The sequence below is a fragment of the Falco biarmicus genome, chromosome 8 (assembly GCF_023638135.1).
Source record: "Falco biarmicus isolate bFalBia1 chromosome 8, bFalBia1.pri, whole genome shotgun sequence".
In the NCBI taxonomy this organism is placed as follows: Eukaryota; Metazoa; Chordata; class Aves; order Falconiformes; family Falconidae; genus Falco; species Falco biarmicus.
In genome coordinates, this window is record NC_079295.1 from 44,985,912 (window position 1) to 45,004,990 (window position 19,079).

Genomic DNA, 19,079 nt, shown 5'->3' on the forward strand with positions numbered 1-19,079 from the left:
ATGCAGGAGCCAGGGGAATGTCTTCATACCTCGTCCAGGTGCTGGTGGTCAAAGACTAGATAGGGATCTTGCAGGGACCTCCTGGGTCACATGCTGCCTTCCCTTGCTATTGCAGCCGTATCACTGTGTCCCATGTATTTATCGGACTTCATGTTGGGCTGCTTCTGTGGGTTCTGCTGAAACCTGCTCCAGACCTTTTTGCTCTGAAAATCAGAAATCTTTTCATCCCCAGCCTGAATGTGTCAGCGGCTTCTTTACAGCTCCACAACTTTCAGCTTGAAGCTTTCACAAGGTTTTCTCATGTTTTCTCCCCTTCCATGTGTCTCTCAGTAGCAATTGTATCCCCTTCAGCCCCAGTTCTGGTAGTCTAAGTAAGACCAGCTTCTGGTCATTTCCTCTCGTAAGACAAATCCTCCTTTCTTTGGCTGTTGTAGTCATCCTTTATCGCACCAGTTTCAGTTCCTCTGAAAGACAGGGGAGAAGGTTTTCAGAGTCATGGCTGGGATTTCAGGCTTAAGATCAATGGGCCTTTTGTTTTGAAATCCAGTCTGGAGGGCTTTTAAAAACATATCTGATCATTACAGTGAGCATCTCAAAGTTTGGAGCCCAAGCCTGTTATTCAGCCACAAAACAGCTCTGCTGACTCCAAGAACTTGTATGAACATTTATAATCGCAGGAGGGAATCTAAGAGCCATTCAAACAACAGATAAGATTAGTAACGAAAGTCACTGGGATGCAATTGTTATTGTCCAAGGCAAAGAAAAGGCTGTCACACACAGAGGGTGTTGCCAAGAAAGATGCATTTGAGTTGCTGAGCCATTCTTTTCCCATCTGCTGTCCGAATTCTGCTGTGATCTCCCCAGATCTATTGAGGCTTAGCTGGGTGATCTGCTGGATGAGGACGCAACTGAGTTTAGACTTTGGACACAGCTTTTTGCCAGATCTTTGCCTTGATCTAGTCCTTGTTCAGTGCTCCCACCATGGAAAAGGGAGGCATATTCTGGTTCAGAGCATTTTCTGAGCCGTGGCAGGACTTGGAGCAATAAAGCAACCAAAGCAAAGTTGCCGTTACAATGCCTTGGAGCCAGAGCAATTAGAAGGCAGCCACAGCCACATGGGGATGTCTGAAGCTGTCCAAAGGCTTAGACCAGCCCCCGAACTGGAGTGTGTAATGCTACGGTGAAAGCTTCCTTTGCTTTCCACCTGGGTCCTCTTCAGAGCATGCCTTTGGAGAAGGGAGTTCAGCACGGCTTGTGCACTGTCTGCAAGGCATTGGTTGCGCTGTGAACAAGCCCCATCGTGTGCAGTGAACAAGAAACTAGCACACCACATATGTAAGTCATTTACAAAGACAGGAACGATGAAGTGTGCACACAATAGAGTTGCTATTAGGTCTGTCGATCCTAATTAAAAAAATACTTCTCAATGAAAATTATTTATAAAAAGAAATCACAATGTCCCTAAATCAAATTATTTGTGAATGGTTTTTAGTCTCCCAGATCAGTTAAAACTCCTGTGTTAGTCACTGGACATCATCCAAACTACATGCTGAATGAATAACATGTCTGCCAAATTTCATTTTTTTTCACCCTCGCCCAGTTTGGCACAGGTCAGTTTTCTAAATATCTTTCAGAACATCAAGCAACTGTAAAATAACAATGGAAAAGCTTGGCCACAGTTAACTAAAGCCCTCCAGTTGTAGGAGGGCTTTTTTGGTGCTTTTGAGCTTTTCTCAAAAAAAGTCACTCTGGTTCCTTCAACAATCTATTTTGTGTGAGCACTGAGGCAAGGTTTCCCCTTGGGGGTACTGGAGGATCACTGCTTGACAGGTCACCCTGCCAGGGAGTCTGGCTTCCAGGTGTTCCGAAGTGGAGCACAGCTGGATTCAGGCCGACCCTTGTGTCATTCTGGCCACCTGCTAGAGATGGGCATTGTGAGGACATACCAGCCATTCCTTGTCCACAACTGTAGTTCCCACAGCGAGCTGTGGAGATGCCTCTTTTGCTCACTCTTTGGGAGAAAAAAAAGGGGATGGGGGAGGGAAGGGTAATTGTCTTGCTTCTTGTATCTGCAAAGATAAAGGGCTAATTCTTCTAAGCACCACGTGAAGTCCCATCCAAGTGAATTAAGTTTGGGATTGTTTTCACGATGTTTTTTTCCAGTTATGCAGCATGCTTTCTCTTTTCCCTTGACTGGCCTGCAAGTCTCCCTGCTACCCTCTTCCCCTTTATCAGTTCTCTCTCTTTCTGGCCATGGAGGGCTCTGCAGTGTCATCACCTGCAGAGAGCAAGGATCCTTGCCAGTTTGTGGTTCTCAGTGAATTTAGAGGGTTAGAAACATAGTTCTCTATCTCCCCATACAGTCTAGTAAGTGCTGGCTGCTGTTCTGTTGAAAACAACGAACAGCCACCAAATTCTAATCTTGCTGGCTTTCAGTGACAACAGTTTATAAAACTGGGGCACTCTGCTCCTTGCCTCCTAAGGAGGAGTAAGGAGTAGAGCCCAGGATCATGTACAGTATTTACCAAAGGTTGTGGAACCCCTAAATGTGACCATGCCTTGGTCCAACACCAGCAGACCTATTCCCAGATGGACCGGGGCTGTGCTCACCCCACTTTACAGCAGCCTGCCTCCCAATATCCAGCTGGCTTGTTTGCCTCTAGTTGAAGTGGTGTGATGCCCAGCAGGGCCTCCTGCTTCCCTTTGCTTTTCCCATGCCCACAGTGCTGGCTGGGAAGGTGCTTCATCCCCAGGGGTGTCCGGAGGATGGACATAGCTGGCTCGGTGGGACAGCTGGCTCTGGCTCCTGGTGCACCAGCTGGCTCGTCCTTTTATTAGGATGAGGGCATTCCTGTGTTTTTTGCTGTATGATTCCTGTTGTTCTCATGCTGCCTCACTGGTGTCCCCACAGCTGTGTCCGGGTGGGCCTGGGATGCTGTTCCTGCAGCCATGACTTCAGGCCCTTGACTAGTACAGCTGTGCAGCCAGCCAACTGACAGCCTTGCCGGTCTTGCTCTTCTTTCTGCACTTATGGACATGCTGGGGTTTGTGTGCTGTAAATCCATCCCCTCAAGGCAGGGTTTTTGGAAAGTGTGCTTTAGAAAGCGCTGGCAGGCATTGTCTGCAGCACTTCGGGGTTTCCCAGCCCTGCCTGAGAGAGGTGCACCCTGTTCTTGTGCCAGATACCTGATTTATCCTGCTGCTAATTTACAGCCTCCAAAAGCTGCTGGATCACACCAAGTGGGGACAGTAATGTGTTCAAGACCAGTCCAGCAGTTGCAGGTCCTGCAGAAGAATAGAGTGGGAGAAGGCAGTGCTGTCCACACCACGTGGAGAGGAGCCTTGGCTCTAGAGACTTCCAGGTATGAGTGTGCCTTGGCCCAGACAAACCCCCATGCCCCTTCTAGGCTGGGGGAGCTTTCTGGCCTTTTGTAACATCTGCTTTTAATGGCTCCAGCCTCTCCCTGATGCAGTTTCTTGCAGGCTGGTGGTTCTTTCCCACTACTTTAAACCCCCTTTCCTTAAAAAGCATATGAGGTTGTTGGCAATTCTCAAATCATGGACGAGATCATTTACAATCCTTTGAAACATCCTTCATGTGTTCCTGGGTCCAAATAAACTTCTACAGTGTTCAGACAACCTGCTGAGAGCCATGCAAACCCATTTTCTCACCCATCATTTCTCACCCCTTTAATCTCAGGATGGTATTCAAGTGCAAACCCAAAGCTACTGGTCTCGTGGGGTTTCTTTCCTCCAGTTGTTCTGTCTGCAGTGTTGTCTTGGTGGGAGCATAGGGCATTAACTTGAAACGTGGAGGGGGGGAAGTTTCCTATAGTCAGCGTATGTCCCCCAGTCCTTGCTCTGCAACAGGCCTGGGGCAGCTAGAGAGGCCAAGGTAACACAGTTTATTTTGTGAAAATAGTTCAGCTTGTCTTTCAGACTCCTGCCTGTGCAAGTTGAATTTGACAGGTGGCTGCCCTGTGGAGACCTCTCCCTGGCTGGACCGTGGTCTGGTACTGGTAAAACCATTTCTTCAGGCTTTTTATTACTGAGCCTGTTGGATGCTTTGAGATGAATCGTTGAGCCTGTTGGATGCTTTGAGACAACTGGTGCTGGAGGACTGAAGTAGCTCTGCCACAGCTCCTGGTCAGAGCTGCCACCACTCATTGGAGCTGGGGAGGTGTGAGGGAGGCACCTTTGTGCCCCATGGCTTACTGCAACCAAGCTCCCTGTGGGGCTATCTCATCCACCAGGAATGTTGACATACAGTCACATTTGTCCTGTTGGCCCTCCATGGCTCTCTACTGAACACTCCAAGCACCATCACTGCAGTGAGTTTGTGGTTTCCCTGCTAGCACTTCCCAGGCCTACCACCTTGTCCCAAGCGGTGGGATGCTTCCAGTTCAGGAGTCAGTCTCCCTCGTAGACTGCTGTTTCCATACGCTGCTTCCCCTTGCCCCACTGAGAAATGCCCCTCTCAGCTCCTAGCCAGCATGTTTCCAGTGTGATGCTGCGTGTGAACTGGCAGAGGAGTAGAAGCTAGAGCCCTTGAGGGTCCAAAACTGAGCAGAGCTTCCTCCCCACCTCCATCCCTCCTCGCTTTCCAAAGGTGTGTTCCTACACACAGCAAGCGCAGAAGAAATCTGTCAATAAAGACCATCGTCTGGGGCCACAGTGTTGGTGGCACTGTCTGGATTATGCTGCTAGAGACATACCTTCTCAGCAGCCCACTTATCCCTCACCCAATGTCTTCTTGAAATACCCACGAAAATACTCCCTTAGGGCAACTGGGATTTATTAGGGTACTGCAGGAGACAGAGCTCGGCAGTAACTCCGTCTGCCCTGACCTCCTTAAGTCTCTTAGTGCACCTAGCCTTGTTCACAGGGAGCAAGGTCACTCATGGAGCTGAGGCGAAGGGGGGCCATGGCATTGGCTTAACTGACTACTTCCATCTTGGGCCAAAGAAACCCCAAATATTTGTGAGGATGAGAAAGGAGATTTAGAACAAATTGCAGTTTTGAAATGAGATTTAGAGCAAATCACAGTTTTGCAGTTGTCAAGAAAAGGATGCCTTGACTTTTTTTTTTTCCCCAAAAAGAGTTCTTCTCCAAAGTTCAACAAGAAGTGATGTTTCACAGCTGTATAGGAGCACTGGGATCCATAGCATCACAACCTTCCCTGCACAGGCCATGCAAAAGATGCTGTGAGACAGGACGCCAGCCCCAAAGGCTTTCTTATTCCTTACATCTTTTTCTTTCTGGAGTAGCTGGTGGCTTTGGGATATCCACTGATATTTGACTGGCTTTCAGAGTACCTGCTGTGGTGTCAAACTCAGGCCTTAGAAATGGACCCCTTTCCTTCCCCCACATCCAGAAGCATTTTGGTGAGCTTCAGAGGCCGTGGTTCCTCCCAAGCAAGCACCAGCAAGCATCTAAAGCATCAGATGAGCCTGAAGATTTTGTACTGCTCTGAGTTGGGAGCCATTACGATGCTGAGCTGGGACTCCAGTTTTTTGGGCCAGGTAACACAGAGAGACAAGTTCCACATTACCTCGGAGGAGATGTCATAGCTTTGGGGATGCAGGGTGGGACACTGCATGAAACAAAAGACAACACACATAAGAGCTTAAAGGCCTCACACTCAAAAGAAAAAAAAGGGGGAAAAAAAGCAAGGAAGCATTAGCATAACCCTGTAGTGTGTGCTTTCGGCCAGATGCCACAAATCAGCTAAGTGGGACTAAAAACAATTAATCCCTTGCGGAGAGGATGAAATCATTGCTTAGCATAAAACATGTGGATTGTCAGAATGTGTTGACATGGCAGCAAATGCCTGGATCTTGCGATAGGATGCTAACCCGACTGTTTCCACCCTGAAAGGACATGGTGAGCCCTCAGCTCTCAGGTGGCCTGGCTGCTGCCGGTGCAGCACAGCACCAACTCCCCGTCATCTAAGGGGTTTTGTTTACATGGCTCTGAAAGGAAGACTTCTTCAGTACTCACAGAACAAAGAGCAAACTTCAGCTGTGCAGATCAACCCATGCAGAACAGACAAGCACTTAGATCCATTACTGGATTGTAAGTAGTTGATGCTGTTGAGTTTAAATATCCCTATGGTGGAACATCTTGCTGCATTCAGATAATGGCCATCTCCTGCACTGTTTGGCAGTCATCAGGAGAGGAATTTGGTTGGATCCCCTGAGATGCATATGCTTGGTTGACTGTAAACAAACCTATTTATGCAGATGCTCCTCAGCCTGGCAAGCTGCTCGGAGAATATGGGGGCTTTTGTCCATAAAATTTTATAGTTTGTAACTTCTAAACCCACCTATGTGAGAACAATGAAGGTATCTCATTATTGGCTGTTCACAGCAAGTGGCCATCGTGGCAAACAAAGCCCTTTTAGAGGACATGAAGAGATGGTCCCTAAGTATGGTTTGATGGAGCGAAGGATAGCAGGATGAGTGTGAAGCCATCCTTCAGGTATTGCAAAACTGGCCTGTTGCCCAGTCCTTTGGTGGCCTGCCCCACACCTGGGAGGTGGCACCCACTGGACCTCAGTTCCAGTCTCTGTATGAAGCTGTTCTTTGAACCATGCTCCAGTGTCTTCCCTGGGCAGAAGCCACAGGTGTTCTTCAGGAAGAAGGAAGAACTGAACTGTGCATTGACTGTGCTGATAGATGGAAGTATGGGCCAGCTCTGCAACCATCCTGCAAGAGATGAGAGTGGGGGCTGTCACTGATAGGATGTAGGTGTGATACCATCCTTTAAAGGTCTGTTGGTTTCTAGATGTGGAGGAAGAGAAAGGCCAGCTTGGCTTCTCACTTGAAGCTTCACCAAGAAGAAAAGGGGCTGTGACAGGGGTTGTCTAAGGGCAGCAGAATCACTTGTCATTCACAGGGTGATGGGCTTGATACCTACTATGACTGCAGAAGTCCTGTGTGCCTGACATGGGTGCTGTGACAAGGAAGAGTTATACATGAGGTGGAGAGAAGTTTTCAATTCCTCATCTGCGAGTGACTTCCCATGGGCAGCATTAAGGAATGTTGTATTGTAGCAGGGAAATGTTTTAAAGCATCTAATTTATTAATTATTTAAAGTTTGCCTTCATCTCTTTCAGGATGCTTTCTGGAGCATCATCATAGCCCTGGGAGCTGGTGGGATTCCTTCCTGTTCCACTGAGACCTGGCTGGAGTTTAAAAACCTGGGATGCCTGCTCTCTGTGGCATAGCTGGAGACTATCGGCTCAAGAATGTCGTCCCATCTCAGTGTCTTGGGATTTTGCTGAAGGGGTGCTTAATTTACAACCTCTTGGGCCATAAGCCAGACCCTTACTGTGGAGGCAACATCTCTTTACTTTACCCTGCAAGATGCCATGGGAAAAACTCTATAAAGGTACTGGGTCTCTTGATACTCTGGTTTCTCACAGTGCAAAAGAAGCACCTGAGTCTACTCTGGCATGGCATCTGCAAGGAAATAGTTTCACTTTTATGAGGCAATTCCTTGAAGAGTAAGAGAGGGTGGCATTTGCTGGGCTGACTCTTGGTGTAAGAGAAAGGGACATTTTTGTGCCCCAGTCCCAGAGGGGTGATGGCAGCTGTCTTCCCTGGCAGCTCCCCCAGCACCTCAGGTGTGTTTGGTTCAGACATGGGTTCTAAGGATGTCTGCTGCTTGTACGCTTTTAAATCAGAAAGTCCCAACTGGGGCTGTGCAAGCCCCGCGGTGGATGGGACAAGGAGAGGAGTTGGCTGGATCAGGCCAGGAGGAGGAGAAAACCCTGGCTCCCCCAAATTCTTCTGCTGGGAAGAGCAGGAATTGCCTGGAGCCAATGAGAAATGCACCCAGCACAGCAAGAAGTCCTTCTCCCTCCGCAGGGACCCTTAGGGTCGTTTCAAGCTCTCACAGTGTTTCTAGATAGAGGAGCTGGTTTGGTTTTTTTGGTTAAGCTGAGGATATTGATTACAGGAATATTTTTGGAACTTATTAAAAAGAGAATTATAGACCAGCCCTGGCATGATTGAGATAAAGTGATGTGTGAATGTGCAGGAAACATGAACATCCTTTTGATAATTATATTCAATTAATTGTTTTACAGCTGCTCAGCAAATACTGTGTGGTAGAGTGGGGAAGACACAGTCCTCTAATCCCACAAGTTTGGATGGAGCAGGTAGGAGATGATAGTGTGCGGAGCACATGGTTTGTGTTATAAAGGAAAACCATTTACAAAATCGGAGCATTAGCAAACTGGCTTTGCTAGCGAGTTGTGGGATAGTCTGCAGCCAGCACAGTGGCTGCAGCCCTTGTTTTTCTGAAACCAGTGCTGGGGTCTGGAAAGGGAAGGGGGTCCACCATGTGTGAGGGACACCCTGTGCTGCACTGAGGGTGAGGTGGGAGAGAGGGTTATTTCTGCATCTCAGTAAGAAAGGCCGGACAACAAATGGCTTAATAATATAGTTGTTTTAATAAGATAGAATAAAAAAAAGGGCTGTATAATAGCTTGAAGGACCAGAAAGGAGGAACTTCTCCCCAGGGAAGGGCTATGTGCAGCACTGTGGGAAAATCCATCCTGGGTCCATCTGATGCTGCACAAATGCAGGTTGTCTAACATCTGAAGGGGCGCAAGATTTACTCACTCTTGGTATTTTTTTTTACTCTACCTTATTAAAACAGTTACTTTATCAAGCCACTTGCTGTCGGAACTTCCTCACTGAGACCAGAGAGACCCTTGTACCACCTCCATCCCCCCGTCCAGCCCAGCCCTGCCTTGGGAAGAAGCAGGGAGAGTGAGTCCCTGAGGAAGGGTGTGTGTGAGGGGCTTGGCAGGGGGCTTGCAGAGGACTGCTCCCCCCAGATCTGGGCCACAGCTCCCTGTGGGCTCTGGCTTCTGCTAGCTCTCTAGCTGTCCCCAGCCTGGGGAAGTGGGAGGGATGTGTGGGAGCCCTGCTCTGAAGGGGCTGTGGGAACCTTACTCAGGTCCTCATCACCTCCCTGCATGAAAAAGTTGTGACTCCTACAAGGGGAACAGGCATGGATTAAATGCTGCATGTTGTGTCACAGGCAGCCAGAATTTTCCCCTCAGTCAGAGGCTGAGAAGCAGCTTTGCCAGACTGGTTAGAGCTCATATATTCCAGAGTCACAGGATCCTGGAAGGCGTAGTGGGATAGGAGCCCTGGGATGCTCCTGGGCAGTGCCTGCTTGCACCATGACTGTCACCAGCACAGGGTCAGGATGACCACAGCCTTATTGGGCTTAGCTTCATTAACCCCCACTGATGGAGGACCCCTGCCCCATGCTGTGGTCTCTCCTAGGCATACACCACCTCCTGGGAAAGAAAAATCATCTGGATGTCCAGCCTAAGCATCCCAAGCTGCACTATAGGGCCATTGCCCCTTGTGACATGTCCCACCAAGGGAAGTTTGGCTCTGTTGCCTTTGTAACTGCCCTTCAGGTAGCTTTTGGCCACCATTAATTCAGTGCTTAGCTTCCTCTCAGCCAGACTAAATGAGACCACCTCCTAACATCCCTCCTTTTAGTCCCTGTGTCCCCAGCCCAACAAGCATGTACATGTGATCCTTTATTACCAACATTTCACAAGAGGGCAGAGCAGGCAGTCACCGTATCCCCTGGGCCAGGTAAGTGGTGGTGATGTCTATACTCCATCACTCCTGTAATAAGCAGAGACTCCCACTGAAGCCTCTCTCTTAGCAGAGCTGGCCCGTCAGCCTTCCCAGACAATGATTTTTGGATAAGGAAATACAATTGTTGTCCCTGACTCTGCAGGGTTAATCTCAGTGCAGGTGCATGTGGTGCTGCTGCCTGTGTCCTCAGCTCTAACCAGGACTTGCACAGCAAAGGGCTGAGGAGGGAGCTGCAGACCAGGAAAGACTGTGGCCATCACTGCAGATATGTTGGGGAAAATCGTGAAGTGCCTGTGGAGGGAGAATCCGGCAGACACTAGTGGGTGCCCACAGATCACACAGACGAGATGCAGCAGATGAGCTGCCTTGCTGTATTTGTAATCTTCCACTGCTGTTGAACAGGGAGGAGAGGGAGCTGAAAATGGAGCTGAAAATTGAAACTTGAGGATCAGATGCTTGGAGGTGCTTAGGAGCCTGATTCAGCCCATCGCTCCCCAGTGAAGCAGGAGCTTATGTGCCTCTTGCTGTCAAGCTCAGCACAAAGTGAGACTTCCATGCTCCACCTTGGAGCAAAAATAATTTTCATTAACTCATTGAGAAAAGGGGATGGACATAAGGGCACAAATTGCAACATACAGGATTACAGAGTGATATGAAGAAAGAGGGAGGAGAAGGAAAAACAACTTGGTCTTTGTTTTTTAATTTGCATCCCTTTAACTGACTGAAGGAGTGCTGGGTGAGGACAGTGGTGGTGTCATGATGTGCCCCTCTGGGTAGGATCCAGTGGTCCCTTCCTGGACATCACAGCAGGGAGGTTGCATTCAAGACCTTACTACCTAAAAGCTTGATGCCCTGGGTTGGATAGTGCCAGGTGGCTCCAGCCTGGCCCCCCAGCAGGTGCAGGACAAGAGGCTGGTGTGCAGGGAACCATTGAGACCTGTCCTGCAGAGAGGAGATGCAGCTGGGGAACTAACAGGTGAGCCAACCAACAGTTTGTGGGGCAGAGAGAGAGTCCAAAGACCTGTCTGCACCAAGGGGTGTGGGATCACTTTATGCTTTTATGACCACCACTGGTTTTTACCTTTGCAATGGTATATGATGTCTGGCAATAGTTGGCTGCTTCAACTGTTGCATTTTCCATGGTGATTTGGAGATTTTGCTCTTCATTTTTCTTCTTCTCAAGACTTCTTTACAGTTCTTCCCAACAGAGGCAATCCTGACCCAGGATATGAATGTAGCAACACATAATTTATACGGACTTTATCTGTGATGAGAACTTGGAGGTGGATGGACATACCAGGTGCATGGATATAATTGTAATAGTTATTTAATGCACAGTGGGGTGTAAGGAGGTTATGTAGAGAGAAGGAAAGCGAGACAGAAAAATCAGAGAGGCTGGCAGAGTAATCCAGTCCTGGGGGAGAGCCTCTGGGATGGAGGGTGTCTCTTACTGGACCCTGGAGACTGGGGGCTGCAGTGAGCGGGAGCTGAAGATACACTCTCATGTGGGGAGCATTGTCTCCACCAGTACCATTTTACACCCACATGTCATCTTTCTAGTGACACATCACAGTGCTTGGCCAACACTGCCCTTCTGGGGGACAAGAAGTGTTGCCACCATCAACTTTGTGCTGGTATCTGTGTCTGCAGGTCACACAAGAGGAATCCTCTGGCCCCAGGCAGGGTGAACAGTGATGACAGAGCAATTGCTCTTCAGAGGCAGGTTCCCCTCTGTCTCCTCCATCCTGACTGGTGCGAAACCCTCTCAAAGCACGTCTAAGCAATAGAGTGTGTGAGAGGTGCAATAAGCCAAGGCTGAATAGGCATTCCATCAGAATGATCAACGTGCAAAATTTGGGTTCTAAGGCATGGGCTGAAACATCTGATTGGAAGGCTGGGAGGAAAAAGGAAAGGCTGAATTGTTTATACTTTGTTTTCATTCATCATTGCTGCTTGTGTGGGTGGACAAAGAGTGAATGAGTTTCTTGGGGAGGGCAGCAAATGAAAAAGGCACACATTTCCTCGAAAGATGAGTGGCTTTTTTTCTTCCTTGCACCTAGGTTAATATGCCACAAAGGGGCTGGAGGGAGCCCTAGTAGCTTCTCTACTGTGTGAAAGAAACCACTTGCTCTTGATTTTTCTTCCCTTTGATTGCCATGTGCCAAGAGAGAGAAAGTTCTTCAGGAGTGGTTTCATCCCTCTAGTGAAGTACTGGTTTGTGTCCCAACAGCAAATGTGCCCAACTTTTCTTTGGATTGTTGAGTGTCTCATGAAAAGACAGTAGGATGATGCTCTCGCAACACAGGGAAGGAGGGCTAGCTGGATCAGATCTCCACGCCACAATCGTCTCTTTCTGGGAAAGGCAGCGCTGGTGCCTGCAGCTACACCCCCCAGTTCTGCCTTCCCCTTCTGGCCCTGTTCTGGAGAGCGACATTAATGGGCAGGAGATGTGGGAGCACAGCAGGGTGGGGGTAAGCTGAGGAAACTGCTGAGACCATGGCAGCATTGCTGGTGGAGGACTCCTGAGATGGGTCTTCGTCTTCTTTGCTGCAGCCATGCTGATTATTGGAGCCTTTGGCATGCCAGTGGAATAGGAGATTTCGGAGGTCTCTCTCCATCCCAGTCCTTACCTACCTGGAAGGACTTCCAGATACAGTTTATTTTGACCATGGTCCTGCTTAGTCAGTCTCCAGATTGGAGTCTCAAATTGAATGCTAGGCTTTGTTTTTTCCATGTAATTTCTGAGTTCCTCATTTATCATCTGCCTTTCTCATTTCACCCAAGGCTGTGGCAGTGTCTCCCTGGTGCCCAGAGTCTGGTATGTCCTGGTGAAGGGCTGGCTCCTGCCCTGTGCAGTAGGTACTAATGTTCTTCGTGGGCTACATGTCCCCTGTTGCTGGACAGCCCCAAGCTGAACAAGTCAAAGCCTTGCAGAGAAGACACTGAGGTGGGAAGAAAATATCTGCCCTAGATTGGTTGGTGTTCGGGCATATTTCTAAGCCTTTGTAAAACACCTGACTGTTGCAGGGAAGAAATACTCCACAGGAAAGGATAACTACGTTCCTTTGTCTGGGGTGTGCGTGGGTGTCTCCTGAGTCTACTGTTTTCACACCAGCAGGGCTCCAGGATGTGTGTGGGGGGCAAGGATAGACCTGGTGGTGGGAAGGGTTGTGGGAGATGGAGGGACATGCTTGTGATGCATGCATACTTCTGAGGCTCACCTGAAGCAAGGAAGAGGTTAGCACAGCCCCATGCTGGATAGCACCAGCCCATCCAAAATACCCTGGGGTGGCAAGGTAGATGCTGTGTTCCTCGTCATACCAAAAGCTCCATTTCTTTGATGGGACTTACCCACACTGGAACTTCAGGAGCCTGTCTTCAGCCAATGTGTAGGAAGCTGAAGAACTACAACCTGTGGAAGATGCTGAAGACTTGCATCCTGCCTGCCTGTGCTGTTTGGGGTCAATATCTTTTCTTGCAGAAAAGCTGCAGGGTTCTCTGAGGTGTGGAGGGACACTGCCCTTTGTGGCATCCCTTGGGACACTGCCGTTTGTAGCATCTGTCACCAGGCAGGGCTCTGTGCCAGGAGCTCCCTTGGCAGAGAGAAGGAGAGACCTGAGAAGCGCTTTGTTTTGCAGGCATCCCTGGGAAACTGCAGGAGCAAAATTCAAGGAGGTAAATGAAAAATCAGCCTCCAAAGCAGTTGTCTGAGGGTAGAAACCTCAGATGGTGCTGCTGAGCTCTTGGGGTCCTCCAGGCAGGGTGGGATCTGGGCTGAGCTCACATGCTCCATCTCCCTTTCAAGGTGGCAAATATGATGGGATTTTGCAGCAGGGAGGTAGGGGAGAGAGGGCTTTGGAGAAATTAAAGCAGTCAGGGGATGAAACGGTTCCTTTCTGAAACAATGGCCCTGCATGAGGGATCTAGCTTGTGCCTGAATGCAGACTGAACTGACTTTGGTGGCTGATAAAGGGAAAATATGGAAGATGAAGAAATAAAAACCCAGAAGGGAAGGGGTATGGATGGGTCAGAGACACAAACAATCAAGAGCAGCTGCACTGAGATGGTGCAGAAAGGTCTGGCTTCTGGCTGATAACAAACACAAAGCCTCTTTACTGAAAGGCACAGTGGATTTTGCAGAAGAGAGGAGAAGCTGGGAAGTGTTTAAATTTGCCACAGTTTTGACCATTCTTAAACAGGGTGAAAATCTGAAAATACATGTCAGCCTTGAGACTAAGCAAGGATGGTGTCAGCTAACAACCGTGGTGATGAAGCTGGGGAAAACTCTTTCTGAGACAAAATCGGTAGCAGAAGAGGTCCCAAAGATATGTGATAGCTGGTGATAGAGACAGTGAAATGGGGATAGGGGTCCTTACCCTGAGGAACAGACATGGGAGCTGCAGAAAATGCATATATAAGCAAAGGGTGAGATTTAAAATGTTCTATTTGGCAAAATGGCTTTGGGGGCCAAAGGTTTTTGTCCACCTCCCTGTGCAGATAAAATCAGTGCAAGTCCTTGACCTACAACAAGGCACAGCCCTTGACCCCCAGCACACTTGCTCTTCTGAGGTCTTTCTAGAAAGCTTTGAAAAGAGCATTGTGCCAAGGAGGCCTCACGGTGATCCATGGTACAGCCCAGATACAAAGAAAGACCCTGCGGAGATCACTGCCCAAGCCACAAGGCAATGCAAAGCCTGGCGGGAGATGTTAGAACATGATGTGACTCTATCACCAACCCATGGGCACACTAGAGGTAAGCCATCACTCTTAACTGTGCACTGCCCTGTCAGCAAAATCCCATTAGTAAAACCACACCACCTCCTGCCTGGCTTTGTTGGATATCCTCAGTGGATATGAAAGTACACACAGCATTCCCCCAGGAGAAATATCTTCCAGCCCTGGGGGATGAATTAGGACCTTTTCCCTCCAGCTGTCGCTTGGGGACCTGTAGTGAACTCAAGCATGACTTGCCAGTAAGGATCAGCTGTTGGACACCAGCACATTGAAGAAGTCCTTTGGCCCCTTGCTGGTCTTCACCTGAATAAAAAGAACCTCTCCTAGAGCCCACAAAACCTGCAGGGTGCAACAAGCAGGGTGAGGGAAGGGATCCCTCCCCTCTGCGTGGCATTTGGAATTCCCAGCCGGAGGTTGGGTTCAGATTGGGACTTTCCAGTGCTACTGAAGGACTTTGACAGACTGGAATGCGTGCAGCAGAGGTCAGGGGCAGGGGACCAGGACGTATGAAAAAAGTCTCACTGGGCTGGCTTTCTTCAGCCTGGAGGGGATCTTGGTGCTGCCAGCGCCTGGGAGAGAGAGTAGAGGGGCAGAACCCCACAGATGGAGGGGGGGCAGGAGGCCACAGGCACAAGGTGGAACACAGGGAATTTCCATTAGCAATAAGGAAAAGCTTTTTTCACCATGAAGGTAGTCAAAGCTGGACCAGGTTCACCAGGGAGGTTCAACCCCAAGCTAGGCACGACGTGGAGTGGCCTAACCCAGCCAGGCCTGCTGTGAGCAAGGACTTGGACCATAGACCTTCTGAGATCCCTGTCAACCTCAGTTATTCTGCTGTTTTGTGAACAAGGGTTGAGTCTTTGCAAGGCAATTGAAGAGAGATATTTAGAAAGTATGTTATTTAGGCTCCATTGTCTCAAAACCAGTGTTCATATTGGCCTTGCCTTATTCATTTTGTATGTCAAAATGCCCAAGGACCTGCAGAAAAGAATGATTTTCCATTTATATGGGACAAGCAGCAGGGAAGGGGGGAAGAGATTTAGTCCTAAGCCATTTCCCAAGTGATAACAGGAGTGCCAGCATCTCTGGCGATGAAGACTAGCTGTCTTCACAAGAGCTAGGCTGAACAGCAGAAAAAATGCTGCTAAAAGGAGATGTGGCCAGCGCCTTTTTATGAGGCTGCATCCTAGACTCCAAAATGTCCCGGAGACAGGGAAAAACCTCGCTTTTCAAAATTGCCCTGGAGGCCTCACAGGTATCTTGTGTTGAATTTCTCTCAGCTGATCAAACCACTGTGGTCCAACCGGGATCTCAACCTGCAAACAGGGAGAAGACAAGGATTAGCAACTCAAATGCCTGGGCATTAAGCTATCTTTTCTGGTGAGGGGAAAGGCAGAGCAGGAGACCTCCAGATCTCAAGTTATACTATCAGGTATCTCCTTCATTCTCAGGCAAAATGTGTGCTGCTGTCTGAGCAAAACATCAGGAAAAGGGGGATTTCCACAGAGATTTGTGTCAAAAGCAGAGAGTAGTCAGTCAGGTGGTTTCCCTTCTCCTCCTCCAAGCAGCCTCCTGAATCCAAAATACCGTTCTTCCCTCTGCCACTGGAAACACTTCTGGTCCCTCCTGCCTCTCTGCCTGTGTTCCTCTGCAGTTTTGCACAGTCACCGAACAGGGGAAAAGGGAAAGCTTTCAAAACATCTGAAAGCAGAAAACCACAGACAATCACAGCTAGCCTGAGAAAACATATGCAAGAAATGCTCCCCAAGCCCTGCTGTTAACATACTGCTGCTTCCAATGCATCACAGTCCTGCAATGGCAGAGCTGTTCAGGGAGCTGTTAGCCTACCTGGAGAGGGGGAAAGCAGTTGTCCTGGCTGGCAGTGCAGAGCCACGACTGCTCCGGGGCTGCGGAGCTCTGTATGTGTGTGCGCTGGGGCTGTGTCACCGTGTGCCAGTGGTGGGACAATGCTGGCTCCTGCCCTGGGCAGTAGAGCCAGGGCAACATGAGGAAAGGCAGTGCCTGGTGCCTGTGCTGGGCAGAGCAGCTCTGCTCCCTTCCCATTTTGCCTGGTGATGCTGGCTGCACTGTGTTAAATGGAGAGCAAACCCTGATCCTGCCATCTGTGTTCCTCTGCTCTCACCGATGTGATCCGAGACCTGTCTCTTGTCAGCTTTCAGGGTGTACTGAGGGGTTCCCTTGAGGCTATAAAGCCAGTGGGGTGGGGGCTGTGCCTCCATTGAAACACAGGCAGGGCTTTGCAGCCCTGCTACAAGGTGTGCCCCAACCCATTGCCTCAGCGAAGGCTAAGCCCAGCCTTCCTGCCTCCAGGTCACCTCCATCGCAGTGGGACTATGGCCGCTCCCCTTCAACGCAGAATCTAGTGCGACAACAGATACAAAATCCTCTGCTGCTAATTTAGCATCTCAGATCCCTTCTATGCTGTGCCATCTGGGCAGTGAGGCTTTGTGAGTACAGATGCTTCAGGGTCAGCTTTGAAAGTAAACCCAAATAAGCCACTTTTTGGAGATTAAACTGACTCCTCCTGGAAACCACTGTAGGGGAAGAGCACTTGTTTATTAAAAAGAGACAGCAGGGATCAGGGCATGAAAGGAGGCTTTGTGTCCTCACCTATTACCTTACTCCATTTGTCTCTATGTTAATGCCTTTTCCTCAGGTGTGCAGGGAATCTCAGGCACAAACCTCCCAGCTCCACAGAAACCTCGGGCAGAGAGAAACCTCCTGGCTCTTGGGCCCTGCGCAGCTCAGGGGGGCTGTGTCACTTGCAGCCGCCCCCGAATGAATGCATCTCTGGTGGCATCTTGGCGGGTGTGTGCGTGTGTGTGTCTGTGAATGCCTGGGGGCCTGGCCAGCCCCATGGCCGAGACGGAGGCAACCCCATCGGTCTCCATCCCCGGGGACCCCCAGACCCTGCAGGGGCAGTAGCCCGGGACGCAGGGATCCCCTTTGCTGCAGCGGGCATCCCCGGGGGGAGGGGGGGGGGGAAAGGGGAGTCCCCGGGGCAGGGAACCATCATTTCGGGGAGGGAGGGCGGGGGTCAGCATCCCGGGGGAAGGGGCGGCGGTGAGCGCATCCCACCTCCCTCGCTCGGAGGAGGACCCGCGCGGCTCCGCGCCGCGCCGCGTCGTGCCGCTCCGCTCCGCCCCGCCGCGCCCGCCGCGCCGCAGCCCCGCAGCCCGGCCGCCGCAGGGCCGGCGGGCAGCGAGCGGCAGCCGGCGGCATGAGGCGCGACCCGGCGCCCGGCTTCTCCATGCTGCTTTTCGGCGTTTCCCTCGCCTGCTACTCGCCCAGCCTTAAGTCGGTGCAGGACCAGGCGTACACGGCGGCGGTGGTGCTGGAGGGCAAGGTGCAGTCCGTAGGCCCCCCCGCCGGCGGCGGCAATGACAGCCGCGGAGCCGCCGGGCCCGCCGGGGGGGTTTTGGTCAAGGTGCTCGACCTGTGGCCCCTCAACAGTGGCGGGCTGCAGCGGGAGCAGCTCATCAGCGTGGGCTCCAAGGCGCCCTGCTTCAAAGTGAAGCGCAACCACCGCTACATCTTCTTCCTGGAGCCCACCGAGGAGCCGCTCGTCTTCCGCACCGCCTTCGCCCCACTCGACACCAGCGGCAAGAACCTCAAGCGGGACGTGGCGCGGATCCTCTGCGCCGACTGCGGTACGGGCCGCGCCGCGCAGGTGGGGGGCGGCGGCCGGGGAGGGTCGGCGGGACGCGGTGTTGGAGCGGGGGGCGCCGGCCCGCGGCAGCCGCGGGGCGACAGGGCAGTACCCTGGGGGCCGGGGGCCGCCCGGCGGTCGCGTCGCCCCCCTCCCCCCCCCCGCCCCCGCCTCAGCCCCGACCGGCACGGGGAGCCGCGCCCGCACCGGGGGCGACGCGCTCCGCCGGGCCCAGCCGCCGCAGCCGCGCTCCACCCCGGCCCCGGGGCCGCCGCTCGCCCGGCCCGAGGTGCCGGCCTGGTCTCGGTCCCGCGGCGCTATCGCAGCCGCGCAGCCCCGGGGCCCGCGCCGGGCGGGCCCGCAGCCCTCGGTCGCGGCGCTTTCCCGGTGCCTCCGCTCGGGAGCTACTCCCCGCCGCCCGCCCGGGGGGTGGCCCGCAGCCCCGGCCCGGCGAGGGGCTGCCGGCATGCGGCGTGCTCCGCTAGCCCTGCGCGCCCGCGGCGGCCCGGCGCGGCTGCGGGCGCGGGGAGGGGCTCTGCCCGCGGGGTGCGGGGCCTGCGGCAGGTGCCGGCCCTCCGGCCGTGCCCGGAGTGCCGCCGAGCTTCGTCTCCGGCAAAGCCCCGGCCCCGCCAACGCCGCCAAGTTGGTTCTTTTGTTCGCCCCGCGCGTTCAGACGCCCCCGCCGCGGCACCCGCGCGCTGCCGCCGCCGCCCGCGTACGCGCCGTTATGAAATGACTTCAACAGGGGAGCGCCGGCCGGAGCGTCCCCCCTTCGTGCCTGCCTTTTCCCTGCTGTCCCCCGGCAGGGCGAACGCTTGCCGTGGGCTGGGCAGCGGGGCGACCGGGCGGGGACGACGACTGCGTTTTCGCGGGGTCAGGGTCTGCGCGTGCGGCAGCGTGAGGCCGCCCTGGGCCGGGGGCGCGCTCGGCCCCGCTGCCCGGAGCGGGCCGGTGCTGCCGGGGGGCGCCGCGCCACCAGAAATGGGTTAGAATCTCGCACGTGAGGTGGGTTACCAGGCGACACGGGGTGTATCTCCAGG

At 52.0% G+C, this 19,079-nt stretch overlaps 1 protein-coding gene across 4 annotated transcripts in view; it reads left to right on the plus strand.

The window, feature by feature from the left end:
- Positions 1–17,537: 17,537 nt before the first annotated feature.
- NRG2 (neuregulin 2) overlaps positions 17,538–19,079 on the plus strand; it is a 165,844-nt gene continuing 164,302 nt past the window's right edge. For all 4 annotated transcript variants that reach the window (XM_056349358.1, XM_056349357.1, XM_056349359.1 and 1 more), the window contains exon 1: positions 17,538–18,040. In XM_056349358.1, the coding sequence (XP_056205333.1) occupies positions 17,611–18,040 (430 nt within the window). In that variant the 5' untranslated portion in view covers positions 17,538–17,610. The remainder of the gene's footprint in view (positions 18,041–19,079) is intronic.